Here is a 19,483-nt window from a genome sequence, read left to right on the forward strand (position 1 = left end):
TTTTTTTAAATTAAAACGTGTATTTTTATTTTCAAATAATTGCATAAGTTAATTATGAATGAGTATATTTTGATGTGCAAGATGTAAGAATATTTTTACATCCTCTTTTGAAAGCCCCAAGATCAGGTGTAGCTGTCAACAGAGCCCCGTTAGGGGTTCAAGAGCTAGAGGTGTAGGAACCCTTTTCCTGACAGAAAACTCCCACCTGGGAAAACTCTCCAAATGGGTTCCTGCTGACACTCCCAGTGGGCCCTCCAAGCTTTTTGAGTTTTTGAGCTTGTAACTGGAAGGCTGTGAGCATGGCCCTCTGCATGACTCGTTGTTAATAGCACTTGCATGGTGCTTTCTTAGGTACAGTCTTGCTACTCAAAGTGTGGTCCGTGAACCAGCAACTTTGGCATCCCTTGGAGGCTTGTAAGAAAAGCAAGCATGCCTCACATGACTAAGCCATAACCTGCATCTTCACAAGGTTCCCTGGGGATGCATGTGCGTGCTGCAGCATGAGAAGAGGTACTCTCCAAGGCCCTTCCATGCTTTAATCTCATCCTGCACAACATCCACATGAGCACCCTGAGGCTGTTGCCTCTTACACAGAGAAGGAAACAGGCTCCAACAAGCAAAACCACCTACAAGGTCACACGATGGCCAGAGTAGAACTGAACTCACCCATGCTTCTCAGGTCTCCCTTCAAATCCTGTAAGCATTTACTGTGATTTTATAAACATACCAATATGATGCTGTCACCCATCCAGATATACCATGATTACCAACTGTTTTACAGATGAGGAAAGTGAGGCACAGAGATGTTCAGTAACTTTCCTAAAGGTGCCACACCTTGATCCTGACCCAATGTATGTATAGAGTTGACCACTTGGGCTTCACAAGGAAGTAGATTGGCTGCAGGGCAGGGCATTTGTATTTGTCCTGGTTTCGTGGGCTCCACCTGAGGTCCAAAGTCATAAAACCTGGGTTTGGCTCCTGCTGACACGCGTGAGGGCTGGGAGGGTACGCCATCTCATCTCTGAGGCCTTGATTTCCATCTGTAAAATAGAACACCAAGTGCTATCTGGCAAAGGTGTGGTGAGGAGTAGACGAGATAAATATTGGAGTGTGTTATAAACTGTATAAAGTGCTTTGTACATGCTACCTAGTGGCTTTATTCTCCAGGGCTCCTGGCACAATGGTGGGAGAGGAAGAGGCTTGGAGAACAGGGAAGTTGCAGTAGGTGGAACCCCAGGGTTGTCATGGGAACCAAAGCTCTGAGGCTGATCAAGGCAGGAAATACCATCTGGTTTTTAACACCAAAATGCCTCCACTCACACTGGACTTATTTCTGTAAACAGCAGAATTAACATCATCCTGTGGCAGCAATGTCAGCCCAGAGTGATCTGTAGATTGTCTTTCCCAATTTCTCTGGTCATATCTGGACAAAGCACCTAGGGAGCTCCTTACCCAACCACTACCACTTCCAGAAAAATGTGGACAAGTCACATAGTAAATCTTAAATGGAAAGAAAACTCACTGGGAAATACCCTCCCACCCCTCCCAGGCTTTGCAAGCACAGAAGGAAGGATGGAGGTGGTGTCCAGGGACAGTAGCGGGGAACTGGGGCTCTGGAAGGGCACTTCGAATATTCCATCTTTCCTCCAAATTATGGGAGATAAAACAGGCCCAGAATAGGATGGTATCCGCCCGAGGCCACACAACAAATCAGTGACAAAACTGCAACCTGCAACCAAGTCAACTCCTAGTCGCTGTTTCTCTGCCTCACCAGCCACGTCTGCCTCTGATCCTTGTCCCAGCATCACAAGGCTGCTCCCTGGGAGACATTAGGCTTGGGATCCCTCTCAGTCCCCATGGGCTCTGCAGGAGAAGCAGAATGTTTCTTGAGTCCTACACTTCCCAGGGATTCTATACAGGAAGCCATCATTTCTTTGTGGTTTTCTTGGGAGAAACAAGATTTCTGTAAACCACATGAGCCCAAATGAATCAGGGAGAAAATTTAAAAACGAGAGGGCAATGCCTTTGAGTTTTCAAAATACAGAGAAATATCCTGGTTTCTTAGTAGCAGCAAATCTGCAGTGGTCTCCAGGGAGGAGGGCTTTTATCATGGGGGCTGCTAGGAATCATTTGAGCTGAGAGCACTGCTGGGAATGGAGGCCCAGCTGGCTGCTGCTGTACTGTGCATCCTGGCTTGCCATCTCTGAGCCTGTTTTCCCACCTGTGCCATAAGGCAGGTTTGATGGACCATCTCTGAAGGTCCTCCCAGTTCTGATGTTTTGTGACTTAATAGTTATTTTCTGAGAAAGGAGAGGAGATCCATTGCTCCTACAGTCTGCCTGATGCCTTGTTTGTCAGCTGACATGTGCCTGAGTGGAGAAGCATCAGCATTGCTGACTGGGTCCTGGGAGTTTCCTGTGAATGGGGTTTGGAGGGAAATTTATCCAGTCTCAAAGTGGGGAGGGGATATCTGGTTTCGTGGTCAGACCACTGACCCCAGGACCCTTAACCTAAGTGGGTAGGTGACACTCAAGGGTGGCAATGACAGAGCACCCTATGCCCACGGCTGTGTTTAGCCCAAGTTGTGGTACCACGCCCTCTGCCACCCTCAGGGTCCTCTGCCCTGTGTCCACCCACTGGTTGTAGGCAGCTTCATCTCCTGGGATTGGAATAGGGGGCTGGGGGACTGCAAAATTTCCTGGACCCACAGGGCTAAGAGGAAGCCTCTCTCCTGGGGACTCCCCTGGTTGTTTCTGGGTCCTGTTGTATGCACGGGAACCTGTATCTCCTGGAGGGGTCTTGCCCTTGGGGTGGGTGAGGTCCTTCCAGACCTTCACCATTTGGTTGGAATCATAGGAACCACTCCATGCCTATCTCCAGGGAACCCCCAAGCCTCTGCAGCTAAGTTTGGGAATCCCTAGGGCTGCCAGGGCTGCAAGAACACCTAAACTGGGACCAAGGAAAGACCTGGGTAGCATCATCTGTGTTATGATAGCATCATAATAGAAGAGCTACAGTCCGCATGCCCAATAACTCCATGTTTCCTGTCTAGATAAGGGCAGGGCAAGCAGTCCTAGCTATTTGCGCCTGGGGAACTGACAACCACTCCAAATCTCTGAATATCTTAGTCTTCCCATCTGTAAAATGGGGATAATAAATTTCTCTCCTGTGGGGATTGTGAGAATTAAGTGGGAAGAAGTAATCCTAGTGCCTAGCACATAGCAGGTGATTAAAAAATCTATATAAGTTGCAAGCTTCCATTCCCACTCCCTGATTGAAGCTTCTTAGGTAAGAACTTTACATGATAAATATCATTTTCCAGGTCAAGGCAAAATTGCACTTCAAAGAAGTGGGGTGTTGTGAAAAATCACAGATTGGCTCCATGTTAGACTGGGGTCTGTCTGCCATCTGTGTACAAAGCTCTTTCTGTCTCTCCACAGCCATGAAACATATCAGTTTGTTAACCCTTTAAAGACATGATAGGAATGAAAATGAACTTGAGATATGTGTATTTCCTTGAGACATGACACCTGAGGAAAGTGAGACCTGAGAAATGCCAACTTGCAGTTTTGTATTTACTTCCTTTACTTAGTTTCCCGAGAGGGTCCTGGCTTGGAAACCAATTTTATTACATGCATCTTCCCTTCATATTCTGCCTTGCTATTTCTAATGTGTTGTTTGTGAAGACAATGTCTAGTATGTTCCTGGAGAAGTTAACACCTCAGAAAACTAAGCCTTGTTTAGTGATAACTACACCTCCCTTAGACAATAACTCAAAATTGGGCCACATAGGAAACCTGGAGAAAATACCAAGTTTCTTCCTATCTCTCTAAAGTTTTAGGCTTATAGAATTATAATAAAGGAAACTAAGGGGACACACCTGTCCAAGGTCATAAAGCTGGCAAGTGGGGACAGACTTCTGAAAAAGATACTAAAACACAAAGCCCTAAGGCAAATGAGAGTAATAGTAAGTGTGACTACACCAAATTTAAAGATTTCCTTTTAAATGAAGGCTACCAAGTTAACAGATGGGGAGAAGATACTTTCACTATCTAAATCTGACAAGGGAGTAATAGCTAGATTATACAATAACTATTTGCAAACCAATAAGAGGCTGTTTCACAGAAGCTGAAACTTGAATTGTTGATAAATATGTGCAGAGATGCTCGACCTCACCGGTAATTGAGAGAAATGCAAGATAAAACAGCAAGATTTTGCTTTATACCCATCGATTTTAAAAAAATTAGAAGGTTGGCTAATGCTAAGTGTTGGCAAGAATGCGGGCTGTATTAAACTGGCACAGCCATCTGGAGGGCAGTCTGGCAGATTTAGGGATTCTGAGTATATACCTGCTGAGGTGACAGTCCCAGGTTGGTGTGCCCTAAGATCTGTGTTTCTCGTCCTTCACCTGCTGTGCTGTCTCAGGGATCCTCTCCCTGCCGGTTGTGTTCCCCAGGCTCTTTGCCAGCTCACTTCCGCTGAGAGTCACTGACAGGAAGCTGGAGGGTGGGAGGAAGGAAGGAGCCAGGGCATTGCTCCTCCTCCTCTCAGCCTCAGGTGGCATCTCCAAGCAGCAGCTACCCCTCCCCCCAGGGGTCAGGACCAGTCAGTTATGATGCCAGCTTTACTAGATAACATCTCTCTCCTGCTCTCCAGCCTGGGAAGGTCACAGTTTCCTGCTGTGACTTACTTCTGACTGCCTCACTGTCCCCACGTGGCTTCTCTGCCCTGTCATTCCCTGGGTAACCAGTTCCCTGCACTCAAGTCCCTCTGTTTCAAATACTCAAGTAGTTTCTGTTCCCCTATTAGACTGACTCACATACCTGTGACCAGCAGTGCCAATCCTAGATATATACCTTAAAGCAACTCTCCTCAGGTACCTGAGAGACGTCCAAGGACACTCATAGGGTGGTGTTTATGAAAATGGAGAGGTAGAGGTGGCATGGGCACCCGTTGCCAGAGGAGCAGATATTTTACAAGGTTAGATAACATGTGACATGTATCAGGCCCATGGAGTGGCCACGTTGGGAGCTGGGGGTGGAACAGGGATTAGGGCTGAAAGGAAAAACTAAACACAAGGGTATGGTATGGAATGGATGATGAATGTCTCTCAAGCTGAAGAGGTGGTTAGCTCACCCTCTGTCAATGAGGTTCAAGAAATGTACTGCATGGGAAAAAAACAGGATAGGCCAGGCAGAGAAAATAACATGTGAAAAGGAGCAGAGGCTTAAAAAACAGCCTATCCAGGGAAGGGCCAGATGTTGGGCATGGCTATGCATGGTCTTGTGGTCAGTACTGTGCCCAGTGAAGTCACAGAATGTCAGCCACACACAAAATCTTAAAGATCTGTTTACTGTCTCATGGTATAGATGGGGAAACTGAGGTCTAGAGAAGGGCACGGACAGGCCCAAGGTCATGCTGTGGCAAGACAGGTCCAGAGCCTCTGTTTCCTGACTCCTGTTAGAGGAATTTCTTCTTTCCTCCCCACTCAGCACTTCACTGGGTGCTGGAGACGCAGCCCTGCCCCAAAGGCTAGACCCATGCAAGGCGGGCAGACAGATGTGTGCTGTGGCGCTCTGCGACTCTGGCGGCCCCAGCACACTCTGTCTCCTGGTGTCTATGATTTGTTGGTGTCCTCTCCTCTTGAATCTGGGCTGGGTGTGTAACTTGCTTTCTAATAGAATGTGATGGAGGTGACTTACACTGAACCGTAAGAAGACCTGGGGTTTCCGCCTTCAACCTCTCAGAGTCCTGAGGTGCCACATAAAATCTCTGGCTACCCTCTGGAGAGACCCCCCACAGAGAGACCATGTACAGAGGCCATGCAGAAAGGGAGAGGCTCCAAGACTGGATGGAGCTGAGTCCAACCTATGGCCAACCTGTCAATAGAATGCAGGCACATGAGCAACCACCAGCAAGACCAGCAGAAGAACTGCCCAGCTGAGCCCAGCCCCAGTGACAGTCATGAGCAAACAAAGCAGTTGCTTTTTTTTTTTTTTTTGTTATCATTAGCAGTTGCTATTTTAAGCCTCTTGGAGTGATATGCCTGCAATGGATTACCAAAACGTGGTATCAAGTGAAGAGTGAGAAAACAATGAGAAGGACAAAGCACATGGAGGGTCAGGTGTGAGAATGAATCTGACCCAGAGGATTCTGAGAGCCGAGCAAGGAAATGGGAGAAGTGCTAGCAAGTGAAGATGTCAAATGTGCTCAGTGCTCTGCAGGAGGTGAGGTTCAAGGGATGAACGTTCTGAAGACAAGAGGGGTCATCTCCTTAAAGGGACAACCATTGAAGACTTCACAGAGAAGGTGGAATTTAATTTCGGCTGATAAGCAGATGCAGTTTAGAGTTGGAGGGACAAACTTTCCAGGTGGAGGGTTTCATGTGCACCAAGGCACAAAGTTCCCGTGTTCAGGCTTTTTGGGGGCCGGAAGTAGCCAGTATGAAAGTGGATCAGATCATCACAATGGGGGATGATAGTACTGCTCTCTGTTTTGAATAAATCCCCCAAATACATGTATGTATAGCTTTTGAGTCTTTTTAAATTAAGTCAAACCATAGTAACACTCTGGTTGTGTGAGTCAGGGAGAAAGTAAGTTTTCTCTTAAGGAGAAGGAAAGAACTCCCAAAGTATGCTCACATTATAATGGATTATGAGATAAATAAGTGTCTAAAAATGGACTCAAAACATTAATTTTTCATTGGTCACAATATCATTTTCATGAACATTAAAAATGTAGGCTTTTGGCAAGAAGTAATTTTCACAGAGATATTTGGAAAGGTGTGGCATCTCTTTTCCCACCCCTTTGATCTTCTGCCAATCATTTAGAGAGGAGGGTCCTGCTAGAGTAGCCAGGGAGGGGTGGCAGAGTACAGGTAGAGGCTACGGGGACAGTGGCCTTGGATGGCCTTCAGACCCAGTCAGAGTCCCAGCTTTGCCCTTTCCTAGTTATAAAGCACTAAGCACATGGTCAGGAACATGGTAAATGCCCAATATGTTTTTATTGTTAAAATTGTTCATGATCATCACTCACCCCAATTTTAAAAATTAGAGTATGGTTGATGTACGATATTATTATTATTATTATTATTTTGGTATCACTAGCAGTTGCTATTTTAAGCCTCTTGGAGTGGTGTGGTATGTCTGCAACGGATTACCAAATAGTGATTCAACAATTAACACATGTTGCAAAACACCATAGTGTGGCTACTGCCTGCCACCAAGCAAAGCTATTGCACTATTATTGACTATATGCCCTATGCTCTATCTTTCATCCCTTTGTGCACCCCATTTTAAAAAGAGGAAACTGAGGTATATAGGGAACAAACAGTTCCCAAGTTATCGTCTTTGCTCCCCGCCGTCTTCCCTCCCCACACCCTTCCTCCTCTTCCTGCCCCTAGAGATTGTGCCGTCATGTGCCAGGGTGCTGATGTGATGAAGTTGAAATCCAGGCCCTCTAATGTGCTTCTAGGTTATTTCTTGAGGACCTCCAAAGTAACAATCAGTCAAACGGCCCCCTCGGAGACTCATACCCAGCAGAAGATGATGTTCAGAGAAGAGCACGCAAGCCACAGGGGACCTTGCCAAAAATAACAGCAAAGAAAATAATCTGCAACATCAGGTACCCGCTTTTAACAAACAGAATGGAAACAGTATGAGAAGTTAGAAAATCAACAGTTCACTTAACCTTGACACTATGGAAAAGACCGATTAGCCCTGCAAGTCCAGAATTACAGCCCAAAGTTTGTCACTTTTCCGCTGCTAGCTTGGGCAAATCATTCAACCTTTGTAAGACTCCATTTTCTCTTCTGTAAAAGAAGCATAAGAACACCTCACAGAATTATTAATGAGATAATTTAATGAGATAATATACACAAAGGACATTGCACACTGGATTATATGGAATAGATATTTGGGGAGTACAACCCCTGGAGCTGTGTGTCTCTGCCGAGGGGATCTGTAGCTCCCACAGATTCTCTAATGGGTCCCTAACATCCTCCAAAGAAATGTATTTTTTAGAGACATATGGGTTTTATTTTGTTTCTATTATAAGATTAAATCAAAAATTGAAAAAAAATCAGGGCATAGATAAAAAGAAAATTGAAAAGGAAAAACAATAGTAAACAACAGAAACCAAATGTAGTTTTTTTTTTTTTAATCTTTTTTTGTTTTGTTCTTGTGGGATTTTTTTTTTTTAATGAACTGAGTCATCCTCTGGCTAAACTTCTCAAAATGAAAATATGAGAGAGAAAAACAACCAAAAGCAATAACAAAGCAGAGAGAAAGTGATACAAAAAACTTTTTTCCCTTAGTAAAAAAATTACACTCATGGTAAGAAAAAAAAATTCAAATGGTACAGAAGCATATAAAGCAAACAATAAATCTGTTTTCACCCCTCCATTACCTCTCACCCCTGATGCTATTAGCCAGAGGTCACTGTCTTGACACCAAGAAATTTTTTATTTGTTGTTTTCACATCGCAAGTGACTGTATCCATCTTTTAAAGAAGAAGACAGAATTTAGAGAATTCCCAGAGGCATCTAATTTGCTAAAAAGATAATGAACATTGTATATAAAAAAAAAGTACTCTCCAAGATCCTGGCAAAATAAAGATATCAATCAAATAAAGTCCCCAAAGGAAGTCCAGATGGCCATGCAATTGAACTTTATGAAGCTCATCGGCCTGGCGCTGTCCCTGCCCTTGAAATATCCAGGAACACCATCCAACAGAAAGCAATGCCTGACACATATACAAAATTCTTTATCAGTCTGGCCTAAAACTGGAGAAAATCCCATAAAACTGTTACTTTGTTCAGGATCCCTCGTGAACATAAGAGCAAACTCCCTTCCAAAGCAATCCTTTTAAACATAGACATGGACCTGTCTGAGGACAAGAGGGTCCATGCTCATTGTGTAGGGTGTGCAATATCAGGGAAAGACAGTATTGTTATTCACATAAAGTGGATCATCCCAAAGTATGTGACAATATAGGTTGTATGTCCAAATTTTAGAAGCATATGAAAAACAATAGAGTATGTCATATTTTACCACAATCACCTGTGAAATTTGAATGGCTGGAATATTAAGAAAGGGGCAAAGAGTAACTGAAGTCAGATGCCAGACACCAATATCTGTCCTTTGTTATTTAATATAATATATAGCCAGGTTGGAGGGGGCGCAGAGGGAATAACTGATTTCATTAGGAAAAAGCAAATGAAAAGACTCACTGTTGTCATTCATAGAGGGAGGCTTGGAACAAGATTGGCAAGATAGGATGTACTGCTTCCTGTCGCAGTGTGCTCCTGGAAACCAGGCCATCAATCATATCCTTGAAAGCAAATCCTATTTCCCTGATAGGAAGGATGTTATAATTGAAGCTTGTTTGCTGATCAAGGATTCATCATTAAATTAATCCTCTGTAACTCACTCCCCAACCATCCCCAGCAATGACAGGCTTAGGGGAGCAAAAACTCTGTGGCTAACCACAGTCCTCCTGCACTGTCACCTGGTCCTAGCTCCCCCAGAGGAAAGGGTGATCCTCTTCCCCTTGTGAGGAAACTCATGAAAGCCACAATGAAGAGGCCTTCTGCATGCTGTCTCCTCTCCCCATGGCAGAAATACATTTAGGAGGTGTCTAGGTAATAATGAGTAATGTGCAATTACTCATTCAACAAACACATGTTGCCTGCTTTATGTGTGCCTATGGCCTTACACATGAAAAGGGACACAGAGATGAACACTCACTATATAATACAGTGTGGTGCCAGAGAGTCTTTCTAGATTGCGTTTATCAAAATTGAAATTCTGTATTTCATCAAATCTACAACATTATTTTATGTATCCCCAAGAAAGAAAAAAAGCACAGCCAATTATAAGATGTCATCAGTGGTGAGGTGCATCTTGATTCCAGAGATGAATAAAAATGTATCTCTTAGAATGGGTGAAATGTGGTAATTAACTTTTAAAGAAGTGATAAGTGATATCTCTCAGCATGAGCCAAGCCTTACTATAGGAGCTGAGAGAAGGTAGCAATTATTTCTGCTGGAGTGACTGGAGGAGGTAACACAGTGGGGTGACATTTGACCTTGGGTCTTGAAGGAATCTGCCAATGGGAGAAAGAGTGGGAAGAATATTCCAGGTTGAAAGAATAGCATGAGCAAAGGTATGGAGGCAGAAAAGGTAGGCATGTTTATGGGCCAGCTAATATATTCTAAGTAGTCAGAATATAGAAGGTGTGGGGAGGGAGATCTGGTTGCTGAAGATGGAAACATTGAAGCCAGATTGTAAATAGCCTATAATCCCAGTCTTGGGAATTTGTGCTCCATAGATAACAGGGAGCCACAGAATGTTTTGAGCTGGGAGAGACATGACTAAGCTCTGGAAAGGTTAGTCTGTCAGGGTAGATGAAAGATGGATTGGAAAAGAGTAAGTGCAAGGATACAAATTAGACTTGCAACTAGCCAGGCTGGGGCTGGGTAGAGAGAAAACCAAGGTGATGCACAGGGATGGGGTGATGATGTCAGATTGTAAAAGTAAGAGGACCATACAGCTATAAGAATAAAAGATCTACAGCTACACATAATAATGTGGGTGAAACTCACAAACAAAATGCTGAGTGAAAGCATCCAGGCACAAAGGAGTACAGATGCTGATTCCATTTATATCAAGACCCAAAAAAGGTAAAGAAACAGTTTATCATGTTAACGGTTTGGATGGTGGTTACCCTGGGGGAGGGTAGTGACTGAGGGGCCCAGTGGGGGCTTTTGGGTGCTGATAATGTTCTGGGTATTGGTGCTGCTTAAATGCGTGTATTCACCTTACGCAAATTCATTGAGCTGTGCATTAAGATCTGTGCACTTTTCTGTACATATGTTATAGTGCAGTACTGTTAATCTCCCTCCCGCCAAAATCAGGACAATGCAGAGAGTCCGAAAGTAGGGGTCTAGAATGGAGAATCTTGTGGAATGTGCAGACACACACTGGAATGAGTCATGGACCAGTCAAGGGGCTTTGTAAGGTGCATTTGGAGCGGGCATGAGTGGATGACAAAGAGAATACAGAACTTTCTCATCTCCAGGCCTGTGACTGAGACATTTTGATGGAGAATAACCAGCAAACAGAAATAATGGAGCAAGCACAATTAAGAGGGAAACAAAAGTTGAGGAGAATCTCAGACGGTGCCTAGATGCTTTAAATGATCGCATGTCTTCAGGACCTTAAAGTGCCCGTGAGGGCAGGCAACTGTGGGTGAGATCCAGAGGGTGACCTAAGGATCTCCAGAAGATGAGTGAAGGAAGAGCTACGTAGTGGGGGGTGCCCCACAGTTTTGGTATTTTTAGAGGCTAACAGGGTGACTTCAGCAATGAGGGATCTGGGTGCTGACTCTCCATATGTTTAAGAAGAACTGAGTATACAGATGATGTCTGATCACATAGAGAAGAGGGGGTGGTCCCTAGGAGTGGATATGGGTTCACCAAGATCCAACCCAGCCACCACTGTAATTAGTACAGTTACTATTCTGGCAGTTCAGAGAAATCAAGGAGACCATGTGCACTGGGGTGTCACAAGGGCTTTAGCAAGGGTTCTCATGATACTTTTGAGAGCAAGATGGAGGAACATGGGCTGCTGAACACAAATGTTGGAATCTGCATTGAATTTGGTCACAGGACCAGAGGGGACAGATGTCCCCCAGTGTGGACAGTCACAAAACTCTGTCTTTGGCATGTCTCCTTTTAACATTTTGACCAATGCATCAGGTTAAGAAAGAAAATCAGATTGTCCAATAACAATGGCACTAACTGAGAGAGTTGGCAAATATGAAATTAAAGAGACCTAAGATGTAAGATACCCTCAACAGGCTGGAATGTTGCGACATAATAGTGGATGAAATGCTTTAATCCTGTGCATAGTTTCCTGAATTAAACTGCTGATAACAGATTAGAGAGATCTGTCTTGCTGTTCATTTGAAACAGCACAACAGCAATGCCACAGAAGGCAAATCTAGGGTTCAAAGAACCACAGGCTGCCTATAAGCCAAAGGGGTGATGTGCTGCTAGCAAGATGCAGTTAACTCTGGGCTGCAGCTAGGACAGCAGTCCAGAGACCTGAGCTCAGAGGGGTGGCCCTGCTATTCTACATGCTTCTTGGCCTGTATGGAGGGTTTGTGACCAGTTCTGGATACCACCTTTGAAGAGAGCCATAGCAGACTCTAGACCGGTGATCAGGGAAGTTGAGGAAACTGGGGACATTTCTCCTGAGGAAGAGAGGACTTGGCTGGGAGTGAGAGTAAGGAGTTGCTTACGAGCTCTCTTTGATGAAGGGCTGCCATTGTGAGACAGAGCACCGTAGACTCCAGAAGCAAATTGGTATCCAGAGTGAATGCTATAGGAAGCCTGACTTTGTGGAGCTTAAGAATTAATGTACAAAAACCCTATCAACCAATAATGGAATGGGAGCCTCAGGAGGCACTGATCTTGCCATCTCTGGTGTTATTATTATGCATGCCTAATAAGTGTCTAGTATTTTATATGCATCATCTTACTTAATAAGGGAGTTAATTATTTGACAAGTGTTTGGAACAGTGCCTGGCACATGTGAATGCTCAATCCATATTAGCTATTGTTATTATTATTAATCCATACAAAACCTTGTTTTGAAAGAGAAATCATTTATTCCCACTTTACAGAAAAGGAAACTGAAGGTCAGGAGGGTGACATACCCAGTCGCAACATTAATCATTGGTGCACCTGAATTTGAGCCCAGGACTGCCTGACTGCAAAATTCACCATTACTTCTTAGGTTTGGTGAGTGGTTGGACTGGAGGCTTTCCCATCTAAGGCTCTATTCCTAAACTGAGCCTCTTGTCCATCCAAGATCTCCTTTGAAATGATCTTATTATTTTTGAAACCTCTACATGACAGGGTCTTTGGCCCCTTTGCCAGTCTCCAGTGTCATTCTGGAGGCCACTCAGTTATGAGCTACACGTCTTGCCTGTGTCGGCTCAGGACTCGTCCAGCTGACATGAAGCAAGCTAACTCCCCCAGCCTTCCACTGCTCTCAAACTGTTCAGAGAAATGGGTGGAAGGAGAGGCTCCAGGCTCTGCTGGTCTGTCCGAGGCTTAACTTTAACTCCTGAAGGTGTAGTCACAGACTCTCCAGATAACCCAGAAGGAGAGCCAGCTTTATTTTTAATTTGGTGGGGGACCCTGCCAAGTCACTTTGCCTCTTTCTGGTGTAGACCGTTGGCAGCGGCCTTTACCTCTGACAGATGACATCCTCCTCAGTCATGGAAGGATATCCTCAAGGGGAGGCCTGAAGGCAGAGGCATGTGCAGGAGTTTGGGGTCAGGCAGACTGGGCTTGGGCTCCGTGACTGCCTCTGCAGAGCATCATTAGGCCTTCACTTAATCCATCTGGACCTCAGTATCATAATTTGCAAAACTGGGATCCTACTACCTATTTTTCAGGCAGTAGTGAAGATTAAGATGATGCATACCAAGGTGTCTGGCTTGGAGTAGGTAGGTGTTTAATAAATGGTAGCTATTATTATTTCTCGAACTGTGTCACCAGACCACATTTGATGCCTGAAACCCAATTTTATGGTTTAAAAAACATGCCTTGTAAAAACAGAAAAGCATCTTAGATTCATTCAGCTCATCTTTTTTGGTGCCATCATTCATAACTTATCCATTAAAAAAAAGAAATGAAAACAATGTATTTTTTAAAAAAACAGCTGAGCTACTTGGTTGTAAGAAACATTTCAATGTAAACATGAAAGAGAACTACACAGGAGATGTTTATAAAGATGGCTTGATTTTTTTTAAAGAAAAAAAGTAAGAGAAGACCTCCCTTTCTGGGAGCTAGAGTAGAGGCACTATGGATAACAGGTCAGACTGGGAACAGGATGTTGGAAACTGGACCCCAGTTCCTGGGAGGAGGCAGCTGTGGGAGGCCAGATCTGAGTAGCTGGCACCAGGGTGATGGGGGTGTCCAGCCCAATATGGAAGGAGGACAGACAACAGAGGAAGGCCTGGTTAGCTGCCCAGTGTTGAGACACTGCTCCAAGGGATGGGTGTCCTGCGAATAGGCAGCTGGATGGACCATGGAGCCCCCCAAAATCCTCAGAAAGGGAAAGAGCATCATATTTCTACACAGCTCCAACTGCTAAGCTAGGGTTTGGAGACTGGCTTCTGGTTCTTGTGTGTAGGGAGAAGGCCTGGGAAAAGGATTGTTAAGGAGGCAGGATTTGGGGAAGAAGATGAGAATTTAAGCCATACAGACTGGGCTGACATCTGTGTTGTATCACTGTCTAGGATGTACCCCTGAGCATGCTGCTTTCTAAAGTTTCTACTACCTCTCTTGTAAGGTAAATGAGCTTGTGAGAATCAGAGTTTACCATAGTCCTGAGACTTGGCATTTGCCAGTGCACTTTATTCCCGTTAATAAGAACAACTGTTAACCTAGCCACTTGTCCTCACAGCCTCTTGCCTGCTCCCTGGTTCTTGCCATCACGTGTGGCTTAGTGTAATAGCCTGCTAACTAGTCTCCCTGCTTCCACGCTTCCCCTGACCAGCCGATGCTTCACTTGGCTGCCAGAGTGACCCTGTTAAAGTCAGACCATGTCACTGCCTCACTCAGTACCCACCAGTGGTTCCTCACTTCACCATGTGCTAGCCGAAGTCCCTGTAATGCCTAGGTCCTACCTGATCTTTCCTACCTCTGACCTTGGCTACTACTGCTTTTCCCTGTGGCTTCCCCACTGTCCCTTGAACATGCCAGGCCCACTCCTGTCTTGGAGGCCCTGCCCTTGCTTTTCCTCCACCTGTAACATTATTTGCATATTTTGCTTACTTTCAGACCTTTGCTGAAAAGTCATCTCAGTGTGTCCTTCCATGACCTTCTATTTCAAATTGCAGCCCAACCCTGTCAGTCTCAATCCCCTTTCCAGCTTTATTGTTCTCCATAGCACTTTTTTATACACTGACATACTAGAAATTCTTATTATTCCTGTTTATTGTCTCTCTTTCTCCACTAGAATGTCAATTTTATGAGAACAGGGATTTTAGTTTGGCTTGTTTATTCCCGTATCCTCAGCTCCTATGATGCCATCCAGCACATAGTAGATGCTGCAACATATTGGTTGAAGGAATGAATGATTATTATAAAGCAAGAGGCTAGACTCATACTCAAGAGGAACTTGGAGTTGAGGCTGGTGACCAAGGTACAAAATCAGACCCAGGACACATGCCAGGGATCCAGTAACCCAAACTGGAACACAGGCCAAGTCAGGATCTGGGAACCAGAGGGATGCCTAGACATCAGGAGTGGAGCATGAGATCAGAGTTTGGCATGGAGCCAGGCTGACAGCCAGAGTGAGGCCAGTGTTCCTTGGGTCAGGACTAGTCCTAGGTCACATGTGTTGGAGCCAGGTCACCCCATGGTGGAGATGGAGATGCTGAAAGGAAAGTTTCCAGGCAGGGCCTTCAACCACTTAGTAAATGTCAAGCAAAGTTAGGCCAGCTTTCAACTTACTCCCAGATGTAGGTGTCAGCAGATACTCCATATTGGCACAACTTTTAAGGAAAACGCAAATGGCTAAGGGAAATAAAAGGAAAAAAAAGTGCAAATGCTTATTCAGAAACCTGAGCTAAGTCGAGGGATGACAGATGCCAGAGGCCTATAACTAGAGGGTATCTGTAACGTCAAGTGAGACAGCAGCCGAGTGTGTAGGGATTACACTGTCCTCTGGACCATGTATTTGGTGGAGATGCTCAGAGGGTGAGCTCTCCAGACTGGGGAGGATGAAACGCTAAGGGATGCCAGGGAAGTGGTGTCTGCAGAAGCCTAGAAAGAGGAGTTGGGACAGGGAGAGTTTGGCCTGGCTTCCCCAGAGCTGTCCAAGGTATTCTCCAGGAGCTGGACTCAGCCTCCCTTCTCTGTCTTCATGCTTCCTGGTAACTTAGCCTGTGATTCAGGGTTGCCCCTGCCTCAGTCCAGAAAAGGGAGTCTATGGACATCATCTGGTCCAACTCCTTCACCGCATGCCTGAGGGACCTGAGGTCCAGAACAACCCAGAGTCAGGGCAGTGCCTCTCCTGTATGGGAAGCTGTTCCCCATTCTGGCTCCCACTGACTGTGTAAAGAGCTCCTGCTGGCTTTGGCTCCCAGTCCTCCCTTAGTAGCTCTGTGTTCTTGGGCAAGCACTGGAACCTCTCTGAGCCTCAGTGTATTCACCTATAAAGTGAGGACGATAAACACAGTACTTAGTTCATAGGGCAGTTGTGAGGATTGCATTACAAGGCTTGTAGTAAGTGCTCAGTGAAGGTTAAACTCTCAACCTTGTTACAAGGTCATTGCTCTCGCCCATGATGTTTGGCTCAGGCTCAAGGATGTTTTCTGATTTGGTATCTTACTGGGTCACCCTCATTAATTACCCCTTGGGATTTTATATTTTAATGACCATAATTCCTATTCAAGCATGGAGAGGCATACGGAGCCCAAGGCCCTACGTCAGATCACAGGACTGATTTGCTTAAGGTTAGCCAGTGCGACCCAGCAAAGAGAGGCCAGGTCCGCCCTGCCTGAGGACAGTGTGCTGCCTGGGACAGAATTTTAGGGCGGGTAGCTCTTTGGGAGTGAGGACGCGAGGGAGGTTAAATGCCTGGAAGGGGCAGTAGCACAGGCAAGATAAGGACCCTAGTCTCCTCTGGGGTCTTGTGGGGAAGGGGTTTGGGGGGCTCTCAGCTAAGACCCTAAGAGCTGGACACCCTGGCACCAAGGGGTGTTCGAGCGCATCTTCCGGCCGTCCCTTCGGGCTCGGTCAGGGACCCAGGACACCCGTGCAGAACAGGAAAGCATAGGCTGCAGGTGCCTCTAGGACGCCTCCGCGGCACGCTCACAGTCCAGACCTTCCCAGACAGACCTCGGAGAAGCAGTCCCAAACCACCGTGCAGGTGCTACAGGAAGCGCCCGGCGCAGCGGCAACGGCCGCTGTCTGTGCCAAGCACGCAGTACTGGTTCCCCCGACCGCTGCCCCGGGCGCTCAGGTCCCCGGCGGTCGGCGCGCAGCGGCAGCCCGCGCGGCGGAGGGCCGGGGGCGCGTGTGTGCGTGCGCTGGGAAGACGGCCCTCCCCGCGGCCGCCGCAGCGCCAGCGCCTACCCCTCCCGCGGCGCGCACGGCCCGGCCCCGTCCCCGGAGGCGGCCCGAGCCGCCGCTAAGCAGCCGCGCCTTCGCCTCCCGCGTTTCCTGCCGCCCGCCCTCCCCCGGCCGGGCTCCAGGGGCTGCCGCGGAGCGGCTCCCGGCGGGAGAGCAGCTCAGAGCGCGCACGGGGGCGGACGGAGGCGGCCTGGTTCTGGGCGGCCGCGGCGGGAGAGGCGCGCGCGGAGACGCCGGCCCCCCTCTCGGCGTTTGCTCCCTCGCTCCCCGCCTCCCGTACTCCGCTCGCTCCCACCTCTTCCCGGCGTGATTGATCCGTCACGGGCGCCGCCGCCGCGGCCGTTCTGAGCGGAGCGGAGCCGGAGCCCGAGCCCGAGCCGGGGCTGGGGCCGGCGCCATTGCGCGGGCGCCGCGGGGAGAGCGTGGCGCGGGGCGGCGGACCGGGCCAGGCCATGCGGGCCGAGTGAGCCAGCGCCCGCAGCCCGCGGCGCGGCATGGCTTCCCCGCGGAGCTCCGGGCAGCCCGGGCCGCCGCCGCCGCCGCCCGCGCGCCCGCTGCTGCGCCTGCTGCTGGCGCTGCTGCTCCCTCTGGCGCCCGGGGCCTGGGGCTGGGCGCGAGGGGCCCCCCGGCCGCCGCCCAGCAGCCCGCCGCTCTCCATCCTGGGCCTCATGCCGCTCACCAAGGAGGTGGCCAAGGGCAGCATCGGGCGCGGCGTGCTCCCTGCGGTGGAGCTGGCCATCGAGCAGATCCGCAACGAGTCGCTCCTGCGTCCCTACTTCCTCGACCTGCGACTCTACGACACAGAGGTGAGTGTCCAGCAGCCCGCGCCGTCGGGGCTGTGGGGGCCCATGGGTGAGGGCGTGCTGGACAGGGGCAAGCTTCAGCCCTTGGGCAGAGAGCCCGGGTGACCGGCTTGTGCCTGCCGAGGGCGCCGCGGGCTGGTGCTCAGTGCTTACACGGGGTCCTGCCGGGCTCGGCCGGCATAGCTGGTACCCAGATTTGCCGAGCATTTCCTCCTCTGGGACTGTATGTGTGCGTTGTATGTGTTGGGTGTGGGGTAAAGACTAGCGTTTGCTTTGACCAGAGAAGGAGTGGGAAGGTGGGGATTGGACCCCCAAAAGGCCTGCAGTGGTTGCCCCTGCCCAGGTCCGGCTGATGGGGCTGTGGATTGCCGAGTGGGAGGAACAGGCGCATTGACTAAACTGGGCCACCTGCGCTAGAGAGGCCACAGGCCTGCTCTCGGCCCCCAGGAAAGCCGCGCCGCACCTGGAGGTCCGGAGAGCTCCGGGGCCCGAGGGGCCAGAGCGCGCAGCAGCGCTGGGCTCCTGGTGCGCGCCAGCCGCTCGGAGCCGGCACCGCGCGGGCAGGTGTGGGGCCGCCGGCTCCGCAGCGCTGCTGCCCGGATGAGCCCGGCGCTGCCTGTAGCGGGGCGGTTTCATGAGGAGTCTCGCCGTCGGTTTAATTGCACAGAGAGTACCCCCCTGACAGGTGTCGCCCCGGACGTGCGGGGGTGTCCGGTCGCGCCGCTGCTGGCCCTGCGGCTACTGGCCCTGCGGCTGCAGGCGCAGTTTTTACGGTCGCAGACTTGAAACCCGGACTTGGAGCGCAGAGACGGGCTTGCTCCCCGGCCCCTTTCTCTGAGGGGAGCCTAAGACCCGAGAGCTTCCCATCCCAAGACTTCTCACGCCCTCTGTTTGGGTTCCCGGCTGAAGCCCTAGCGCGGACCTTCACCGTCGCCCGGTGGAGGAGTGTCTGCCGGCCGCGCGAGGTCGGCTTACGAGTTTTTCCGGACTGAGGGGAGCCCCTACGCTCGGGCTGCAGCCTGAAGGGGGCAGTGATTTCTTGTTCTGCACGCGGGGTTGGTGCTTCTTCCACCGCGCCAAGCCCGGTCGAGGCGCTGGGCTTGGCCCTGGCTCCCCGGGAGCTTCAAGAGGCCAGGTGCAGCCCGCTTCCTAGAGGAGGGTCGCGCCGCCGCGCTTATCGTGCAGTCTGGCCTCGGCTTCCTTCTGTCGGTTTCTCTCTCTCTCTCTCTTTTTTGTCCCCGGAGAAAGAGCAGAAATCTGGATTGCATCTTATTCCCTGCCACCCCCCCTCACTGATGAACCGGGCTGCTCTGCACTGTAAATAAAAGGTGAAGGAACGAGAGGCAGTTGGCGGCGCGCGCAGGCTGCTGCCAGCGGAGTGCCTTCCTCTGCCCCAGGAGGATGCACACTGGGTGGCTGAGCAGAGGTAACCCGGGTGTAGAATCATTTCTGAATGACATTCCCGTCTTTGCGCGAACATTTCAAGTTCTCTAGGGTATTTGTTCGGCACACATAAGTGGAGAAG

At 48.6% G+C, this 19,483-nt stretch overlaps 1 protein-coding gene and 1 long non-coding RNA gene across 2 annotated transcripts in view; one reads left to right on the forward strand and one right to left on the reverse strand.

Annotated features, from left to right (window-relative positions):
• On the reverse strand, positions 1 to 17,559 carry LOC118969584 (uncharacterized). The gene is made up of 2 exons (XR_012127185.1): positions 17,451 to 17,559; positions 1 to 1,040 (listed from the first exon to the last, which is right to left on the reverse strand). It is a non-coding gene; the product is annotated as an uncharacterized lncRNA (long non-coding RNA).
• The window catches only part of GABBR2 (gamma-aminobutyric acid type B receptor subunit 2), a 328,260-nt gene continuing 325,967 nt past the window's right edge, over positions 17,191 to 19,483 (forward strand). Inside the window, exon 1 of the mRNA XM_073227151.1 lies at positions 17,191 to 17,961. Within this exon, the coding sequence (XP_073083252.1) occupies positions 17,650 to 17,961 (312 nt within the window). The 5' untranslated portion in view covers positions 17,191 to 17,649. The remainder of the gene's footprint in view (positions 17,962 to 19,483) is intronic.

Source organism: Manis javanica, chromosome 2 (genome assembly GCF_040802235.1).
Source record: "Manis javanica isolate MJ-LG chromosome 2, MJ_LKY, whole genome shotgun sequence".
Taxonomy (NCBI): Eukaryota; Metazoa; Chordata; class Mammalia; order Pholidota; family Manidae; genus Manis; species Manis javanica.